The following is a 20,151-nucleotide window of genomic DNA, read 5'->3' as shown; positions in this document are numbered from 1 at the left end:
AGCTAGCTGTCTGGATTTACCCTGCAGAGATCTGAGGAGCAGCTAACCATAGTCCTCAGAAATCCACCAGAGTTTAAAGTAGCAACACAAAGAAAATGGACGGTAACAGACATCTGGCCAAAATGAGGGACATCCAGCGGAATTTCCGGCGGCAACTGAACAATCCCGGAAATGAAACGTTGTTGATATAGACTAGTGATGTTACAGCTGCAATCCTTTCACAGTTATGTTTGACAGCTCCAGAACAGTTTCCTTGCTGAACCGTAATCTTAAGAGAGATTCAGCAGCATCATACAACTCAATTGGGATGAGTCTGTCCCTTAACTTGATTATTTGTTGCTCAATCCATCTCAAAAAGGTAGCCGTTTTAAAAGTTAAACCTCTGCAAGTTTAACCCTCTAGTGATTTTGGCCTGCTCTGACTGATATTGTTGTCAAGTTGAACAAATCTAGGCAGTATCTCAAAGTAGGCCTATGCCTACCATGACTTTGATATGCACCACAACTTCAGCTATAATACTATCTAAGTAAAATATATTCCAGGCGATTGTGTAAAGTCTTAGGAATGTATCAAGCGCAAACACTTTAATCTGCTCCATTGTTTTATACAGTTCAGTTTCAGTAAATATAAAATTGATTTGAAATGTAAAAAAAAAAAAAGGTATGTCCTATTGTTTTGGGAGCAAGAGTTGACGGTGGTAGGGGTCTTTCCACTGAATATGCATAAGGGGCTGTTCACAGGTAAAACCAGGTAAATGTCCCCCCACCCCTTCCTAAACCCTTTGACTTTTGCAACACAGGTCAGTAGGTAACGTTATAGGCTCGTGCACTGCGCAGAGGCTGCAGCAACAACTGCGCGTGAACCAGAAGAGGAAACCTGCAGCAAAACACAAGTGGACAACTTCTTCTGAGAGATGGTAATGTTATTTAAAAATGAATGTAGCTACCGTACGAAGACTGTAGTTTTTATGCAGTGATATTTAATTTAAAGTCTGCTCTCCGTCTCAACTGACGCTTGAAACATTGAAAAAACAGCGTCTCGACGTGTAACGTTATGTGATAGGCTACAGTAACACTGCATATAATAAACAAGCTAAAAGCAGGTGCAGGCTAACTTTAAGCTAATTTGAGTAACGTGCTACGTCTAAAATTGTCTTCACGAGTCTTCTTGTGTCATTTCAATATAAGTATAGATCATTTAGTTACCATGGAATAAATAACTGAAAGTAATGATAGGAAAAGGGCGCTGTGTGTCCCTCTCTCTCTTGTTGCAGGAGGAAGTTAGCCAAATGTTACTATTAAGTTCAACTTTAAATTTAGAAACGCATTAGCAGCACGTAATACATGTCTTGCCGCTTGTACCCTTCAGTTGGAGTAAATTAACGCGCGTGACACACATTTTTGAATATTGTAATTTAACACTGACCAATTAAGACCAATGTTGTTAAGTAAACTAGGATTCTTCTCATAGCTGCAGAGTAGTGCAGCTGATATGTTTTCTAGTCCAGTGGTTCCCAAAGGGTCATGAGGGTGTTCCAGGGGGATCCCAGCAAAAAGGGGAATCATTTATTGTCACTATAACGTTATTATTCCATCCATAAGTAACACGATGACATATTGTGTGGCTGTGTTGGTCATGGGTTTCATACTGTACTGTACACTTGATGTAATAAAATATACAAAAGCAAAAACCCTATCAGACGGCAGACCCTGGGACATAATCTTGGAGACAAATGGGGGTTGGTGGTCTAATTGGTGTCAGTTTATGCCTACCATACACTAGAAGACTTTGAAAGACTAAAGTGTGACACCATCTCACATTCAAAGACGATCGGTGAACGGTTGTCTTGCTGACACCAAATATCTCTGCCATTTTTTTGCAGTTTTATCAAAATCACATTATGGACTAGTGCAAGATCCAAATCGCAGGGGGGCGCAGTATTTGTTAAAGGCAAACTATAGCTGTGTTCGAAACCGTTCCCTCATTCACTCACTCATTATTCCCTATATAGTGTTTATTAAATAGTGAACTATATTGGGAACGACCAAACAAGATTTCGGACACTCACTGAAAGTATCGTTGCGTCAGTAGTAGGGGTGTCACGATTCTCCAAATCCTCGATTCGATTACATTTTTTACGTTTTTTTTTTTTTTTTTTAAAGCACAGGTTGCTATGCCATTTTTAGACTATACTTTTATGTAATATAATATCTGACCTTTGTTCTCAATGTACCACACTACATTGTCAAATTTAAAACATTTATTAACAACATAGTGTAACAATAACTTATATCTATAACCTGCCATCTAGTTTCTCTTTTGTAACTGCAGTCTTCTTCACAGAAGATGACATTCAAGTTCACAACAAAACAATAAAACAGCCATGTCCATAGTCTTCTCTGAACAATTAAGTGTCTTAACAAACTATTTCCGAACAGTTGAACATATACCACACAGATTAACTGCCATGTTAGTCGTGCTGCCAGTGGAAGAATATGGTACACGCACATAGCAGAGCTTGCAAATGCGAACGTTGTCAACATAACTCACTGGAAATCTGAACTGAAACTGAACACCGTTGTTCTGCAGGCTGTGCCGGTGCCGTTTCTGGTCTTATGTGCCTGTGTTTTGGGGCTTTACCGTGTGGAAGCAACACCAGACGCCCTGAGCTCTCTGGATGCTTCTTTCTGTCAGTAAGTAGCCCATAATGCATCAGGGAGCTGTGATCATACTGTCATTGCAATGATTTGTAAACCATACATAAAAGTAACCCGGTAAAGATGGAAGGGTTTGAACTGAAGCTTTATTTGCTCACTTAATGTTGCACTGGAGCAGCTGCTAATGGCAATATGGGAACATTTTTAAATAAGTTAACTATGTTTATCTAAAGGTGTGATCCTGTTCACTTTGCCCTCGATACAGAATGTAATACAAAACTGCAGCCTGAGTTTAATCTTTTATGTCTTTTCAATAAAGTGGTGGACTAGAGGTTGTCTATCCACAACTGGATGTTGATGAATGCCTCCTAATTCCAAAGGACCTCCGAGAAAAGATGAGCACAGTTTGGAATGCACCAAATGTATACTTCCCTGGAGCACAAACAGTAAGATGTGTGTGTGTTGTTTGTGCTGTGTGTGTGTGTTGTTTGTGTTGTGTGTGTGTTGTTTGTGTTGTGGCGTGTCGGGAGTAAGCAAATAGTTCTAGTAGGCCGGTATTTACATGTACAGTTATTATAATTAAACTGTGTGTGTGTGTGTGTGTGTGTGTGTGTGTGTGTGTGTGTGTGTGTGTGTGTGTGTGTGTGTGTGGGCTTGTTTAACTATATTCGTGGGGTCCAAAAACCAGGAGTCCAGTATACTTGTGGGGTCCCGACAGCTTTGTGGGGCCAAAATGCAGGACCCCACAAGTTTAAAGGGCTGTTTGAGGGTTAAGATTTGGTTGTAGGATTAGTGTGTGTGTGTGTGTGTGTGTGTGTGTGTGTGTGTGTGTGTGTGTGTGTTGTGGCGTGTCAGAGTAATCAAATAGTTCTAGTAGGCCGGTATTTACATGCACAGTTATTATAATTAAACAACTGTGGGTTATTTAATAAGAGAAAAGTACCACTTTTTTCTTATTAAATATTTGACTGAACTGTCACAGAACACAAATACATTTTGACATATTCTAAACTCACCTACTGGTACATCGGTACGTCAGATTTACAGTTCTTAAAAGGAAATCCTCATCTCTTTGTGTCTGCCTTTTTTGTTTGTTTGTTTGTTTCTTTGATAGAACAGAGGAATTAAGAGAACAGAGCACTTTAATGAACATTAGTAGAAATTCAAGATGTCAACATGCCGGAGTTAGCAAGAATGCTAATTAACATCTGTAGGTAACAAAAACAGAACATTACAAGTAGCAAGATATAGATACAATAGACAAGTAGAAGAGGACAAAATACATTATGCAACATGTCAAGTTAAAAGTGATCACAGTTCTTGCTTTGAGCCATTGTTTGAGATGAGTCTTAAAAGTAGGATATGGAGGGCACTCCCTTACTGCACATGATCAGCTATTCCAATATTTACTTCTTTCTATCTTTACTGACAGCACAGTTTGTCCAGATGTGGTCAACTATATGACACCTCCCTGTCCCCTGTAATCAGGCCCATACAAAGCCTTAAAAAACAAGCATATTTGAAACTTTTAAAATTCTCAAAGCTTAAGAAAATATATTTTTTAGAATGTTATGATGATGAAATGTGAAGTTTTTTAAAAAAAAATTTAATTTTTTTTATCAAACACTTTTATAGCTTTCTTGAATAGTAATTATATTTGTTAAATTGTTTTATACCTGTAAGTGACCAGTCAGTACAAAGTGTAAAAACATGTCAGAAATGGTCTGATCTGCTTAAAGTTTTGCAAATAAAATTTTGACAGTGTTTAACACCTTTTTTACTTGACTTTAAAAGGTTAATGTTAAAGGTCTTTCTCATCAAACAAAGAAACTCAGACAAAGAGGGTACATTTTGACATTGTACTAAGTGTGAAATGTTGTCTTTGTCTATATTCTATTTGGCAAATATGCACATGCTTATTGTTAACACTAGAGTGCAGTAATAGATCAAACCAGCTGCATCTCTACCTCAACAGAACAGGCTTTACGTTACTGTCAAAAGAAACAAAAGGTTCACAGCATTTTTCTTTAAAAGTATAAGCATGAAATAAGAACTCAGTAATGTTTAAAGTGCTCATATTATGCTTTTTGGTGTTTTCCCTTTCCTTTATCGTGTTATATATCTTTTTTGTGCACGTTATATGCTTCCAATGTGAAAAAGCCCAAAGTCCACCCCAAAGGGACTTACCATCTCCAACAGAAAACACTGTTCACAAACTGCTCCAAACAGCTCTACTGTAGTCCAGCCTTTACTTCAGAGACAAACGTGGTCACTTTGGAACACACGTTATAATGCTCGCCTAGCTGCTAGCGTGGCACGCCCTCATACTCTGCTTCTGACTGGCTAGTAGTCCTTAGCGAGGTACTGTCAGGGCACGCCCTCATACTCTGCTTCTGACTGGCTAGTAGTCCTCACCTAGCTACTGCTCATGTGCGACTCCCAACAAAGAAGTAACAGAAGTGAGATGTCTCACTCTGTAGCTAAAACAGAGAGCTCAACACACAGGGTGAAAAGAGGAGCTGCAGCAATGTGCAATACATCAAAAATATGGTGTTTTCCATGTAAACCTATTCTGATATAACCTCTAAATACAATTATGAACCTGAAAATGAGCATAATATGAGCACTTTAAAATGTCAGGCCGTTCTCGCTGGCTTTGAGCTTCTGTGCCACTTTGTATTATCTGCATTACATGTTCTGATTATTGATACACTGTAGTAATCTCTGTCACCAGAGGGTGGTGCTAGCACATCATACTTGTAAATCTTTCACTGAACTACTGATAAACCAAAGTAATGTCCTAGCCACAATTTATACTATCCAGAACGTCAGATAACATACATTGTAGAGAAGATAATACTGTCATTAGTAACGTTCTTAATTCAGTGACTTATTTTGACTGATAAATCTCCGTAATCTCTGTTTAGACATTTCCATCCTCAATTCGGTGTCATTACAGTTATTAAATTAAATTGCAGCAGACAGAACACAAAGCTGTGCGTGCTTTAGAGCACCAGTGTATAAATAAGTCTTCTTCAGTGGTTTACTAAATTAATTACTTATTTATATAAAGACTGAAGAGAAAACCACGACCCTAAGATTAAAATATATAGCTACATGTATTTAATTTATCTTAAAGAGTAGACTGTCATTGGAAGTAAAGCAGTAACACTACTTTGTTTGAGTGCCATATTAGATTTAGATAAGACATCCATACTATGCTTGCGCTAAATATGATTTAAAATATATAAACTGCAATGTCAGAATGACATTTGGTGATGATAAAACAAAGGAAATGCATTTGATAAGAGAATGGCATTAACATTACTACCCATAAATAAGTTTTATACCGCATAAACTGAAAAGAGAAACATGTTTGAGAAATGGGTCGACAGTAAATCAAGTAGGGCTTAAAGGCATGTAGCAGGGTTTTCCTGCCATTAAAAGGTTTAGGTGCAGCACTTGAGCCGTTTTGGGCAGCACCTAAACCAAATGAATGTCACTAAAAGAGTTTTCTCAGATCTAATGACTGTAGTTGGACTTCTTTTGCATGTTTTGTCTTTAAGCTTTTTTGAGTGGTATTTATTTATTACCTGCTCTAGCTTTTCCAATGTTTTAGACACAGATATGGAGATAATAACGGTCCAAAAATGATGTGATAAAGAGACGCAAAACTACCACAAAGAGACACAAACCGACTACAAAGAGACGCCAAATGACCACAGAGAGACAAAACAACCCCAAAGAAAACAAAAATGACACAACACGACTACAAAGAGACGTAAAAACCCACCAAGAGACACAAAATGTATGGGACAATTTTTTTTTTTTAAAAACGTAACATTTTCTTGAGAAAAGGACGCCTAAACCCCCCCGCCAAATACATGCACCGAAGTCTTCCACAAAGCCAGGGAAAACACTGTAGGGCTGTGCAGTTAATCAAATTTTTATCGTGATTTCGATTTCGGCTCCTAACAATCACAAATACAATGAGCAGCCCTAACATGTAGTATGTTCCTCTAAAAAATACCTACTGTCATCATGCCAGATATAAAAATTATCACAGATGTGTAAGATTAATTTATCTATTTTTGTATTTTTCAGTGGATCATGTTCTTTTATTGGTGAGCAACAAATTGAGAGCGACACAGCTCCCAGTCTATAGAACCTCTGCTGAAGTTGACAATGAAATTGCATCAAGCGCACACCAAATCCTATATCTGTAAATTGAAAACTTAAATTGAAAGCCACCTCGATTTAGGAAGTAGTTTATGAATTCCAGAGCTAAGCAGTCTGGCTTGAACATGATCTATTGCCCTTCTCTTGCCCAAACTCCATTTGATCTATGGTCGTATTATCTATAATGCTGTCTTACATGATTCTCTTTTATTGCCAGAATCCGTGTCAGACAGCAAAACAGATTACACGTTAGATTAAATCAATACAAACTTTATTTACTGGGCTTTGAAATGTAATTCTCCATTTCTCCTGACACTTAAGTAAGCGCACACTGTTGAAGGATCAGATTGTTGCCGTTGGTTCTGTGGTTGGTCCGCTTGTCCACCACGCTTTCTGTCCCTGTGCCATGCTGCCAGTGCTGCTGCTATTCTCTGCCACTCAGCCCTTGTACCCAGTAGCAAGAATACAGAATTGTGGCCGCTCAGTTTCAAATCCACCCACTGCAACACCCACTTCATTACTGCGACGGGATGCATGCCTGCTGAGTAACTGTAATGGAGCGCAATGGGCAGTAGTCCCATAAACTTGCCTCTAAATAGGTGCTCATAACCAAAAACAAAAGCAAAGGGCCACAGAAACTGCAGATTTTTGTGTTCAAGCTTCAGAGCAGTGATTCCTCACTCAAACTTATGTGTTAGCTAAAGTTGGCGTGTGTGTGAAGCATTTTTAGAAATCCTAATTATACTCGGAAGCCTCAAAAGCAAGTGGGACATGTATTGGCTAATGGGACTAAACTGTTACAACATGACTTGGTTACAATTAGTCCCATAAATAAAGTTCAAAGTGGAAAACGGATTGGAAATGAAAGCAGACCTGACCATATTATTTCACAGCACAGTGTGCTGAAGGTGGCCACATAAGTTTTAAAAGACATGCCTCTGAACTCTGCAACACTAGAAGTCTCTGGAAGATAAAGCTTTCGTTTTCATTTCCTGGTGAAGGTTTGAAATACTGTGCCATGTTTGTACAATAAAGGCTTAAAGTTTAAGGATACAACTAGTGTTTCAAAGGGGAATGCATAATATAAGTCTGATTAGAATTCAGTGAATTCTCTGAAGATCAAACACCAATTAAATGGGTTATACCCAAGCAGAGCAACACATGTTCACCAGCTTTTCTTGACCTGTAGTCCTAATTGTAATATCCAAAATGAAATACTCCACTTTTCCAACCATCACAACTCTTGTTTTGGTTGAAATAAACACATAGTTTACCGATTTACATGTGAAAATATGTTGGCTCTATACACGCTAAAAGTATTGCTTTTTTAAATGGAGTCTGGTGTGTTTAGCGCTAGCGACTTCAGAGCCGTTTCTGGTTAAACAGAACGGTCTCAAAGAGGTTTTAAAGGTCTATCTCTGAAGGGATCCTTTCCATAATGTTGTCAGACACTTAGAATATTAATCTGAGCCTGTCAGTGGCAAAATGAGCACTTTGTGAAGGTAAATACAAGCTGGACAATTGCCCTATTAACTTGCATTGTAGCTTGTTTCTCTGCTGCCGACTGCAGCGATCTCGCTTAATACTGGACCGATGTCAAAGATTGTTGTTCCCATCAGTCACTTAGACACAAACAAATGGTGGTTACCCTTTAAGGTCAATGTTTGAGCTGAAAAACCAAGCTTCTTGCTCCAGTCTCACAACCTGATGACTTTTCTCAGTAAGAGCCAGAAATATCTGTTAACTTCAGTCTTTTGAAGACACTTCTAGAGGTGAGGAGCCAAAGCTTTAATTGGACCCAACTTCTTCTAGGTTCACAAGATAAATATCTTCAGTTAGAAGTTCAAATTACTCTCCTGTGTTATAAATTGGTCAGGAAGTCAGCTCCCTGATGAATCATGTAAACCAAGAAGATGCTTGGCACTGGTCATCATCCAATTTCATTTTTAGTAAAATCCTGATATACCTGTACAAAAGATATTTTCCTACATTAGACTGCAGCAAAATGACTGTTGATTTATTAATTGTTTTATAAAGATGCAGATTAATTATGGACTGCTGAAAGTTGTTTCTAAAAGGCAAAATGATGTCTTACTGTAACACGTGTCCTGTTAAAAATATACGCTCATAGTGTCTCAGTTCAACAGCAATATCTGCTGTAAGTGCCAAAATGCTTTTAGGATTTGTTTTCACAGAGATACAGGGCTACATGAGTTTCTCATGTTAGTAGAAGCTCTTTGAAAAACCAAACAACTTGGCTACATGACAGAAAACAGATAAAGCTTTGCCTGCAGAACATCATAAAAGAAAAGTGGAAATTAAGAAGATTCCAAAAATAACCAAAGAACTCTGAACTAGAAAGGATTAAAACGCTCTGTATATATTTGGTTACATGTCAGCTCATCCAGGTGTGCAACTAATGTTTTAGTGAGCTTTCACCTTCTTAAACCATCGTGAGCTTTTAATGTACTCTGTGAACAGCCTGATGACAATGATTTTAGTAAGGATGAGAATCTATAGGCACCTCATGATTCAGACGGCTACCATGCGGTTATAAAACTATTATCAATGCGTTATTTATCTACATCAGAAATTCTTTCATATGAAGGTCAAAACGTATCTGGATGGAAGTCCACGGGGCAAAAATAAATGTTGATGTTGAAGAATACCGTAATTCTTGCCATTCTCTGTAGATAAAACGTACGTATGTAATTTAAATGGGAAGTTTACCAGCACTGTGTTTTACATTGCCGTTAAACTCAAATTACGTACTTTTTAATTGCACAAAATGTACGTTTCGTAGTCATTTCTTTTAAAATAAGAGGAGAATAAGCATGAGCATGTCAAATCCATTGCGGGCCAAAACAAAGAGAGCACGGGCCACATTTGGCCCGCAGGCCCCAAATTGGGCGGCCTTGATCTATGTGATTTATTTTTTCTTGCTGTATGACTACGTGCTACTTTTAAAACATACCATACTCGTAATGATCCATAATTAAAATGAACAGATGATTAATACAAGAAATGTGAAATATGGTTTCTCAAGTTAGTTGTGTTCTCAAATATTTTAGTCTAGTTAGACATAGCCTCGCTTTGCCAGGCCCTCCTCCAAAGCGCGCTGAAGGAGGGTCTGGCTACTCCAAATAGCATTTAGGGATGGGAGGAAAACATGCTCTGGTTTATTGGAAAGTAAGTCAGCTCAATGAAAAGTGATGTCTCTTGTTTCTTTTTTTCATTAACTAATTTAATAATGAACTTATATTAGAGGGCAGAGAGTTTGGTCTTATGTGCATCCACTAGAGCATCCACTAGAGCATCCACTAGAGCATTCTTATGTTTGACATTAATGCACGCTACAGATAAATTAAAATACTTAAGTGGCATTTTCATCATTCCTCGATGTAGTCAGTGTAAATAACACAGGCCACAGAAGCTATCTTTACCTCATAGTTACTCCAAAAGTTGAGTTGGAGTTGTTGTTTTCTTTTTTTTCTTTTTTAGTAAGGACCATAGCCACAGGGCACATTCTTAGACATGGGGGATTTTCAAAGCCTTGTTTTTTTGGTAGACATTTCTTGCATCTGGTGGATGGAATGAGGGTTTAAACCATTACTGCGATTAGAGCTGCCTCACTATGATCTCTTGAGCTTGCTTACTGCTGCTAATAGCTGTTTCCTCTCTATTTCCCTCTATCTTTTTCTTTTTCGCTTTCTCTCTCTCTGTGAATGATTTTTATGCTTTGCTAAAACATGTGGGGGCGTTGAGAGAGGATTTAAATGCAACGATCCCCCTCCTCTTTTTTTCTTCTTTTTTTTTTTGTGAATCTCAGCGTTCTTTTCTGCAAGCCTCTGATGACGACAGGGCAGCTTTAAGCCTGGCAGTGCCCACGGCAGGCTGCCGTCTCAGCGCTGCCCACTCTCCTCTGTGTTGGCATGCCGGAGAAAGCGAGGGTGGGGTTCCTCTTTAGCAGACCATGTCATTCCTAGGAAAGCCTACATGTCCACCCATGCAGGATTCCTGATAGGTCTTCATGTTGGGGATGTGAGAGTGCAAAGAGAGGGTTTTTTATTTTCAGTAGGTCGATGGTCTCAGTCAGCTGAGAGTCAAGGATATATATTAAGATGAACAGACAAGGCGCTTACTTGATCCTTTGAGGGTCAACAAGTGAAACATGTTCTGTAATATCCATCTAATTGCATATTCAGTGTCATCAGGTGGGTGTTTTTGGCTCTGCTGGATTAAATAAGTGCGTTTAGCTGAGATTCAGTGACTTTATTTCCTTAGCTAATGTTCCCCTTTGTCATTATAACACCCTGTTAAGCTGACCCGTGTCCCGCTTCTTTCAGTCATTGCCCAGTACTACACAACATATATGATTCATGCAAGCTTCCTGAAGAGGAAAGATTTACAACCTTCTGCTAGCAGGAGCGCTGGATTGATTATGCATATTCAGTGGAATGAAGAGTGGCAATAAACCTAAGCCAACTTTCCACACAGAAGAATAATAATTTGCACTTTATGAAGCATCACTGCGGTACGTGGACCGCTAGGTGCAAGCAGAAGTACTCAAAAGGATATTGCGTCTCTCATGCACCTGACACATCTACTGTATATCTCATGACCAATATTTTTTATACCTTCTTATTCTTATAGGGAAGCTCGATTATGGAAGCAATCATAATCACAATTATTTTTGGTCAATATTGAAATGATGATTATTTAACGGGATTCCTCATTGACTTTTGAAAAGATGTTGCATTTATTGAACTTAAAAAACATCCAAAACGGTTAAACAAATCAACAGTGAAAACACATTGAACTGTGAAATTTCCCTTCATACTTTTCCCGTTGAACTTTTTGAATTCCCCTTCAGAACACAAGACAAAATAAAAGTTTACTTCCAAAATGTAATGGGCAAAATAGTCGTTTTTCTCAATTACATTGTTTTTGTGATCGTTAGGAGCCGAAATCGAAATTGCGATAACATTTTTATTAATTTCACAGCCCTACCTTCTAATATCTCTCATGTCCTCTTCCTGTTTTCTTCTCCCCTCCACTCACCCATGCATTCGCTTATACACAAAAGCGACCTATTTGTACCCCTGCTGTTGCAGCATGGTATTCCTTCACCTTACATTTGGTTGAAGAGCGTAGGCAGGCAGCAATACTTTTTACTCTGTGGCTGTGAGTAAAATGTGATTTCAATTACCATAAAAATGTATTGTATTATCAATGGGAGGATAAGAACAGATTAAGGAAGCTCTGGGATGCTCTTACAGATGACAATGGTCAGGTTTCTATGCAGGCAGCGGTATTGGAGAAAATGATTTTCAGTGTTTGGCAAAAGCTCTGACTAAAGGAGGTGGTTCAACATGCAAAGCCGATTCAACCGACCCTGATATTCTTAAGACTAGTTTATTTGCTTCAATACATGGGAACTTTTTTAGTGTTGATAGAGAGGTCAACTTTACTCACATAGCACACTATCAAAGTCCTAAAATGTAACCGTCCATTGTTGAAAGAAAATGTGCAAAAGTTAATGTCTGCAACCCATTCTCATGAACGGGTTCGTATATATCGTACAAAAACGTATGCAAAACAATTCGTACGACATCCTACAAAATGATGGCGACCCTCGGCTGGTCACGTGATGGCCGGTGACGTGACAGTTAAGTTTAGCCGTCTTTACAGTTAAATTTAGCCAGGAAAAGGTTATTGTGCGCCAGCTGCAGAGCACCGAGCGGTGCTTGTCCTTTCTGTATGTGTGTTTTATGAACCATCCGTCCACCCTAACTGCCTCCCTACGCGGACCAGGGCAGTCTTATACAGCAGCGGGTCAATGTGGCGCATACATAAATAAATACGTGGAGTACATACAAATTACAGTGCATTACTTTTCGTAGCAATATGTACAAATGTTCATTAGAACAGCCTGATGTCTGCATGTTGGAATCGGGTGCACATTTTTCCAACACGAGACCACACATGACTTCTTCAGCACAGAGGCAATAGCAAAGACTTAGGAAAGGAGCAGGTCTTTAATAAAAAACCTGAACCTGTGCCTCCTGATTATTATTCAGTATTCACACAGAAATTCTATCTTGTCAGTTCATATACATTGACGGCAAGATCTGTTTAAACAGAGATTCATAATCTGCATGGGAAGTGCATCTGCTGCTGTGGATACTTAGACAAACATACAAGATTAAATTTCTATTTATACGAGCCACAGAAAGCTAACATTTACCAGGGAATCATTGTAAGATCTGGAAGAAGACTCGGTCGCACTTTGGCACAGTAAGAAACTTGTACATTTTATTAATGTGAGCTGTCCAGCACGGAGACGTCTGCAGCCTCTTGTATAAGCAATCAAAGTATAAGAGCGCCAAATTAGCCAAGTAAGGATGCAGGTTGGGGTGGTGTATGGGTAGAACAAATACAAGACTTTTTTTTACGTAACAAACGGAGCTACGTGACATTCAGCCTCACATGCGTAACTAAAAGTGAAGTAACGTCTGATTTGAAACCAAACAACAATGTTTTTCTAAACTTAACTAATAGTGGGGCGGCATAGCTAACCTATTGTTCATTATCCATCAGTTTATTTTTTTACCTTAACATTATTCATCTGAGAACACTCATTTAACTTACCTTCTCTGTGTCTGCATATGGTGTGCCACGCCCCCGGGAGTAGTGTCATAACCACAGAATCTATATTTTGTAATCTCATACTTGCTTATGATGAGCTCAGTGTTGATTATGGAACAGATGTACAGATAAAAATTATGAAGCTTTACTGTCCCACTTCACCCAATGAGAACTGTGTAGTGGAACCGTTTTTACTGATTCACGACACTACATAATGAAATTATAATATAATGAAATTATAATTATATATATTAATGATTACGTATAATTGTGAGTAAGTATTTCATTTAGTTCTCAGGGTTACTAGGATGCAGATAATGTCTGTTATTGCATGTTGGTCCAAAGGGATAGGACATTTTGACCAACGGCTTTTACTACAAAATGAACAATTGTTACAATTCGTTAAGCAATTTACAAGACCCTTCTTGGCCAATCACCTCCTTACTTAGTTGACCTGCTGCAACCAAAGTCTGTCACATACAATATCTCGTCCTCACTTCATCTTCAATTAAGCATTCCCAAAACCAACTCTGCCTCTGGTCTCGCATCTTTTCAATCTGCTGCCGCTCGTGACTGGAATGCTCTGCAAAAGAGTCTCAAACTGGACAAACTAATTTCCATTTCATCCTTCGAAACCATAATTTCATCCTTGTTCATGGACATATGCAGTTGCTTCTATACATAATACATTTTTCCAGCTAAATATTTGAATGGTTTCTCCCTCTCTTACTCACCCATGTACCTGTGCACTTATCTCGTTATAAGTGTTTATTGTTTTCTGTGTAGTATTTCAAATTGTATTTGATGTAATTTCTAAACTGTATGTATTTCTAATGTATTTATTATCTAGCCCTCTTCCCTTTCCCTAAGTGGCTATGCCACTTGTCAGGCCATCATTGTAAATAAGAACCTGTTCTTAATGATTTGCCTGTAAAAATAAAGGTGAAATAAATATAAAAATAAAAATGCCGCCCAATAAGAGGTTTTTATACCTAAACATCACCAACTAGTTTCACAATGTTAACGACGTGTTTTAAAACCACGTTCTCTGGTTTAGATATGAGAACAAAACGCTCCTGTGGGTCGTATTAGAGGGCAGATTAAATGACATATTGCTGTATGATTTGGAGGACTTCTTGTAGTTGAAATGTAAACTTTCTTTTAGATTCTATAATTTATCTTAAATAAAAAATAGTTTTAATATAGACACTTGAGCACTTACTGTTGTGCTTTTGTTTCAAACTGAGGTATTTCACATTTGACAGCCTCTTCTCTTTTAGAACTAAGTAATTACAAAGTTAAGAGTGATGATTGGAAGTTTACTTAAGACCCAGATGCTTGGCTTAGTGGCATTTTGCCCAAAATGTTTTGTGCTTCTCATTTGTGGTCCGGCACAGGGTTTAGTTACAGTTGTGTCCCAATCCTCTGATTCACCTTCTTTAGGAACAGCTTCAGGGCTGCTCATAATGCTTAACTCCCCATAATGCCATCCCCTTCATCTCCTCAGTGGTCTTATTGTCTTAACTCTGGATGGAGCGACAGAGTGTTGAGAAAAAAAAAACAGGTTAATACACGTTTGGCACGGTGAAAGTAAAGTATCTTTTCACAAATGCACGCTACTCAAGTTTTTCTTCGGGGAATGCTTTTCATCAGATGATTCCTGCTTTTCCCAACTTGTTTAGTTACCTTGTGGGTCGGTTTTTTAAAACCACTTTTTAGGATATTTTACCAGCGATTTATTTTGCTTTTGACATTAAAAGGCTGTCGCTAATGGTAGCAGCAATCAGGTCAATTGATGCTTGATTGATCTGAGAACAGGGGGATGATTAAACTGCCTTCCTTGTCATTTTTTTCCCGATCCTGTAGTTTGGAAGCAGAGAAAATCAGAGAAAATGTTATGCAAATGATTTGTTAATCCCTTTACATTATTTGTTCCATTTCTCCTTTTCGCTTTCACACTCAATTTCTAGCACAGCGAGCTGACAGGCGGACACCCTCAGATTGCTAATTCTTGAGATAGAAAAAAAAAGTCAGCCATGTATTTTGTATTTAGAATATACTTGCTTCAATCAATTAATTTGACTTGAATGATATACCTGAAAGCCCTTTGAGTACTTCACTTTAAAAACCTTCAACTTTAACCTCTTTCTCTTCTTCTTTGTGTTTGAGTCTTAAGTCTAAGCCGGAGAGCAGTGGCACATGAAACTGTGACCAGCGTTTTATTTTTATTTTTATTTCTCTCTATAGTTTTGTTGTCCCAAAGGTTGGTGTTAAAAATAATAAGAAAGAGGTGGGATGGTCTTAGATTCAAGAAGCTTAAAAATGCAAAATCTCAAAATAAGCCCAATTTCCCCTACCCAATCGCGTTGCATTTCGGTGGGCTTGTGTTGATCGTCTCAACTGACTCACATACCGCCCCTCCCCAAATAAAAACACTACAGATTTATGTGGCTTTTCAAAAAATGTATCTAGACATTTATCCAGCTTAATCTTCTTAACATATTAAAGTGATTTGCTTTACCCTGAAGTGGCTGAAGCTGTGAGCTCAACGCCCCTCATGGCACTAAGACCTGAGATGCATTGTGGACATGTTTCGCTCTTGAATAAGACAGAGGTGGGCCGAATTCGACCTGCTTTTCAGCTGTGGAGCTGTCCAAGCCATGCGTCCATTTTATTCTATTTTGCTCTGTTATTAGTCCAACTGTTGCACTCAGTCAGTGTTCTTAGGCACATGGCTCTGCCAGAACTGCCCACACTGTGGTGTGGAGGTTTGGGAGCTCTCAGCTTTTGAGCTGAACTGAAAGAGCTCTCTCGCAGAGTAGGTGTTGGCAGGATGCTTTGTTTCTTTCTGTGAATGTCATGAGAGGTATGGATAATGAGAAAGCTGACGCACAGTGATTAGAATTGGGCATTGAGAACCGATTCCAGTTTTTTTTACTGGAATCGTTTGGAAAATTTGGTTTTGAATCCGATCATCGGTTCAAAATTTAACACGCGCAAGTTTTGGTTTACGTAGCGACCAGCGTACTTCCAGGCGGTTGTTGTGTTGCAGCCACGGAGCACAGTAAGCAGCGCTCTAAAGTGTGGCTTGATTTTATGTTGAAAAAGCCCGGGAAAACTGTGAATCACCATTGAAACAAAATAACATTTTCCTTTTATCTGTGAAATAAGCGTGTGACCCGTTTCAACTCCAGCCCTCAAAGAATCGAAATCCAGAATCGATAAGAACCGGAATCGAAAGGAAGAATCGGAATTGGAATGAGAATTGTTAAAATCAAAATGATGCCCAACCCTTAAACAGTGATTGCACGATGTATCTGGGCGCCAACTTTATGCCTGACTGCAGATCTGGGCATGTTCAGATAGATGATGTGCTTAACCTTTTCTTCAGACGCAACCCAAATCTGAGAACGAGTAGTGACGGTTACAATGTGTTTTTCCTTAAAACACCACTTCACAGGCCGGGCAGCTAAAAGGTCTTGTTCAAACTCAAGTGCTGCTAATGTCTTAATTTGGCATAATGCTCTATGGATGTGCTTCAGGGCATTCGTTTTGCCAGATTGCATCAGTAAAACTGTAAATTTAAACTTGGAAACGGTCATTGTAGATGAAGCCTGAGTCAATGTATTGCCTTCATGGTATTTAGCTTAATGACTTTCAAAGTTAAATCAGACATGATGGTGTCAAAGGCAATGTGTCCGTGCTACAAGCATTATTAATTTTCTTTGGATAAGAAAGAACTGCCTAAAAAATAATGGCCTCTTTAAACTGGCTCTGTAAAGTAGTTTTTTAGTTCGTTTTTTTTCATAGATGAATGTTTTTTTCTGACAAATGAAGACAAGTTTTGGCGGGACTGTTATATCAGCTAACAAATTAAGACAGCAATCATTTTGACAAGCCAAATATCCACGTTCAATGTGTAATGTGCTCAGAAGCTTACTCGCCACCTAGCTGTTCATAGTTCAAAGGTTTTCTCTGATTGATTTCTCTCTCTTGATTGTTGCTGAAGTATTAAGGCCTTTACACAACAAGGGCGTTTCGGTGTTTGGTGTTTTAAGCTCCCAACGTCGCCTTCTAGGCAGCGCTGCCTAATCCTAAGGATTAGGCAATGGTTAGGGTTGGGGTTAAGGTTAGGGTTAGGTGCCTTGAAGTCATCGGTCGCAGCGCTGCCTTGAAGTCGACGTTGGGGGGGGCTTAAAACACCATTGAGCGGGCGTTTCTTTTCAATATTTTAATATTTCAGATTTCAGATATATTTTTCCAAATAGTTTTTAATATATTTTTTTGAATAGTTGTTTTTGTCATAAGTACTTTCACGCTGGAATATTACGCGGCCCCACTTAATCTTTTTTTGAAACAATGCCAATTTTTCTGAGCTTCGTACCGCGAATATGGGCCAATCAACCAATAAAACAACAACACGGAGGCGCCTAAGACTTATTATGGTAATGAAAACCCTGCAAATAATGAAAACAAATCATTTAATTGTATTTCTCTATGTACAAGAAAGTTGTAGCCCCCTACTTGTGCATACCAGTTTGTCATTATCAATAATGTTCCAAACCTAAGAAGCAGACAAGATCATTTACTCTGCATAGCTACGTTTGCTTAAGGAAATGTATCTGATGCAAACAATTTAACAACAGCCTGCTAACACAAGCTTGCGTGACAGCACACAATGATGACTTGCTCTCGCAGAGATGTATCTCCGCCCTATATGTGCTGTACCATAATGATTTAACTCTGATGTGTTTCTGCCCACTTATCAGGATACCTCATGAAATGAAATGTTGCTCCATCCCTTCTCTTTTCCAACTGTCAGGTATTTCCCCTCTTGCACTTGGACTGAATGTCTGACAAGTGTTAAAATCATACACTGAGGCTGTCCATATAAAGTGTTGTTGAACGCAGCACAGCTCCACGCAGTCGAGCACTTCAAACAAACTATGAGTGGTTGCTTCTTTTCATATCACAGAGAATAGGAGAAATTGATTGGAACTGGGAGGCTTAGGACTGGATTTTCCTCAACCATAATATTTTTTCTTTAACAACTGCAGCTTAAATTTAGATTTTTTTTTTTCTTCTGGCTTTGTTTTTTTATTTCTTTGTCCAAATCCTATCGAGTGGTGCTTCAGGTTTTTCCTTGAGTAAAAAGTTGATATTGTTGTGGAGAGGGAGAAAGGACTCTTTTTTTCATGTGTGCAGGAATGTAGATTTCTTCCCCCCGTGAAATCCTAATTGTGCCTTGGAGGGCTGGTAGGGTATCTCTGCTCGGCTCAGCTCAACAGGATTTGTGTCTATGTATGTTAGAGTATGTCTCTTAGCTTGAATGCGGATGTAACCCTTTCATTACACAAGCTGCTGATTTTTCAAATTTGCCGATAGGCTGATCCTGTGCATCTGTAGCTTTTTGCAGAAGGCATTGAAAGTTTTTTTGTTTCAGAAAAGCTTCCATATTAAATGTTCTTTCCCTGAAATATTTGATATCTGTTAAGAGCAAATGCAGATAACAAGTGGACCTCTTTCTGTGGATCAACTGTGTATGAAAATTAAGCTCCTGAGAGCAGGTCTTGTCAATAGCGTATGGTCAGATTGAAGACATATCTCAGGTCAAAACTACGTCTGTCCCGAGTGCTACTTGAATTATTGCTGTGCATTTATCTATGCAAATCCAGGATAAGATCCTATCTGCCTGCAGCGACATATCCCCCTGGATTTGGTGTATGTGAGTTAGGCAGGTTATAGTTGACAGTCAAAAAGGAATTGCAACAACATATATGCGAAGATTATTGCTGTAGTCATTAATTGTTGCTTGAAAGGGGATTAGGATTACCAGTCCTATAGAGCACTTTAACACCTGTCCTTCCTCACATCCAACAATGTGACTCGGTTTTTTCTTATTTCAGTATCAGTTCAAGTTGGCAAAAATAAAAAAGGCTGATTTATTCAAATGAATCATCAACGCTGGAAATGATTCAATATGTGCCACATTCAGATGGGTGATATATTATTCCCTTGGGGAGAGGCAAAGATGGAGCTGTGGAGCTGTTTTATTTGTGCTGTCTTTATCAGTGTGTCAGGCAGAGAGGCTGAGCTTGTTCTCTTTGAATGGACGAGCCCTTGAACCATAAACCTGTACCTCCTGTGATAACAGTTTTTGCATTGTGATATAAGTGCCATTCTCCGTGATGTCCCCTCTGACAGCGCTAAATATATCAACATACACAAAATGATCTGTCAGACGAATTATTTTATTCCAGCCAGTTCTCCAAAACTAAGGATTTTCAGTGCTGCATGCAAAGCATGTGTTTTTGAGGACACATTGTTGCTAAGGATTCAAAATCAAAGCGCAGTATTGTGGTTGCATTTCCTCAAGCTTTGCTGTTCATGCTCTTAATGTTTTGCCTGCAGGTGAACATTTTAACTGTTCTTTTTTGTCTTCCACACTCTGTGCTGTGTATCGTTTAACACTTTTTCTGCTGCTGGGCCCTCCGACTGCTCTGACGTCTGAGATTGCCACATCTTCTAAGGTGATAAGAGTGCTCCATGAATTACTCAGAGCCCATGCGATGACATAGCCCTGATTGTCAGACGGGTGGGCTGGTGACACTGGAACACAGACGGTGCTTGTCTGTTTGAAATATTCTCTTTCGAGCTTCCAAGCCCT

The 20,151-nt window shown here is 38.8% G+C and overlaps 1 protein-coding gene across 1 annotated transcript in view; it reads left to right on the top strand.

The window, feature by feature from the left end:
* Positions 1-811: 811 nt before the first annotated feature.
* pebp4 (phosphatidylethanolamine binding protein 4) overlaps positions 812-20,151 on the top strand; it is an 80,140-nt gene continuing 60,800 nt past the window's right edge. Inside the window, exons 1-3 of the mRNA XM_078249843.1 lie at positions 812-916; positions 2,590-2,693; positions 2,977-3,103. Of these exons, the coding sequence (XP_078105969.1) occupies positions 914-916; positions 2,590-2,693; positions 2,977-3,103 (234 nt within the window). The 5' untranslated portion in view covers positions 812-913. The remainder of the gene's footprint in view (positions 917-2,589; positions 2,694-2,976; positions 3,104-20,151) is intronic.

Source organism: Sander vitreus, chromosome 5, assembly GCF_031162955.1.
Source record: "Sander vitreus isolate 19-12246 chromosome 5, sanVit1, whole genome shotgun sequence".
In the NCBI taxonomy this organism is placed as follows: domain Eukaryota; kingdom Metazoa; phylum Chordata; class Actinopteri; order Perciformes; family Percidae; genus Sander; species Sander vitreus.
This window is presented reverse-complemented; position numbering and strand designations above follow the sequence as displayed.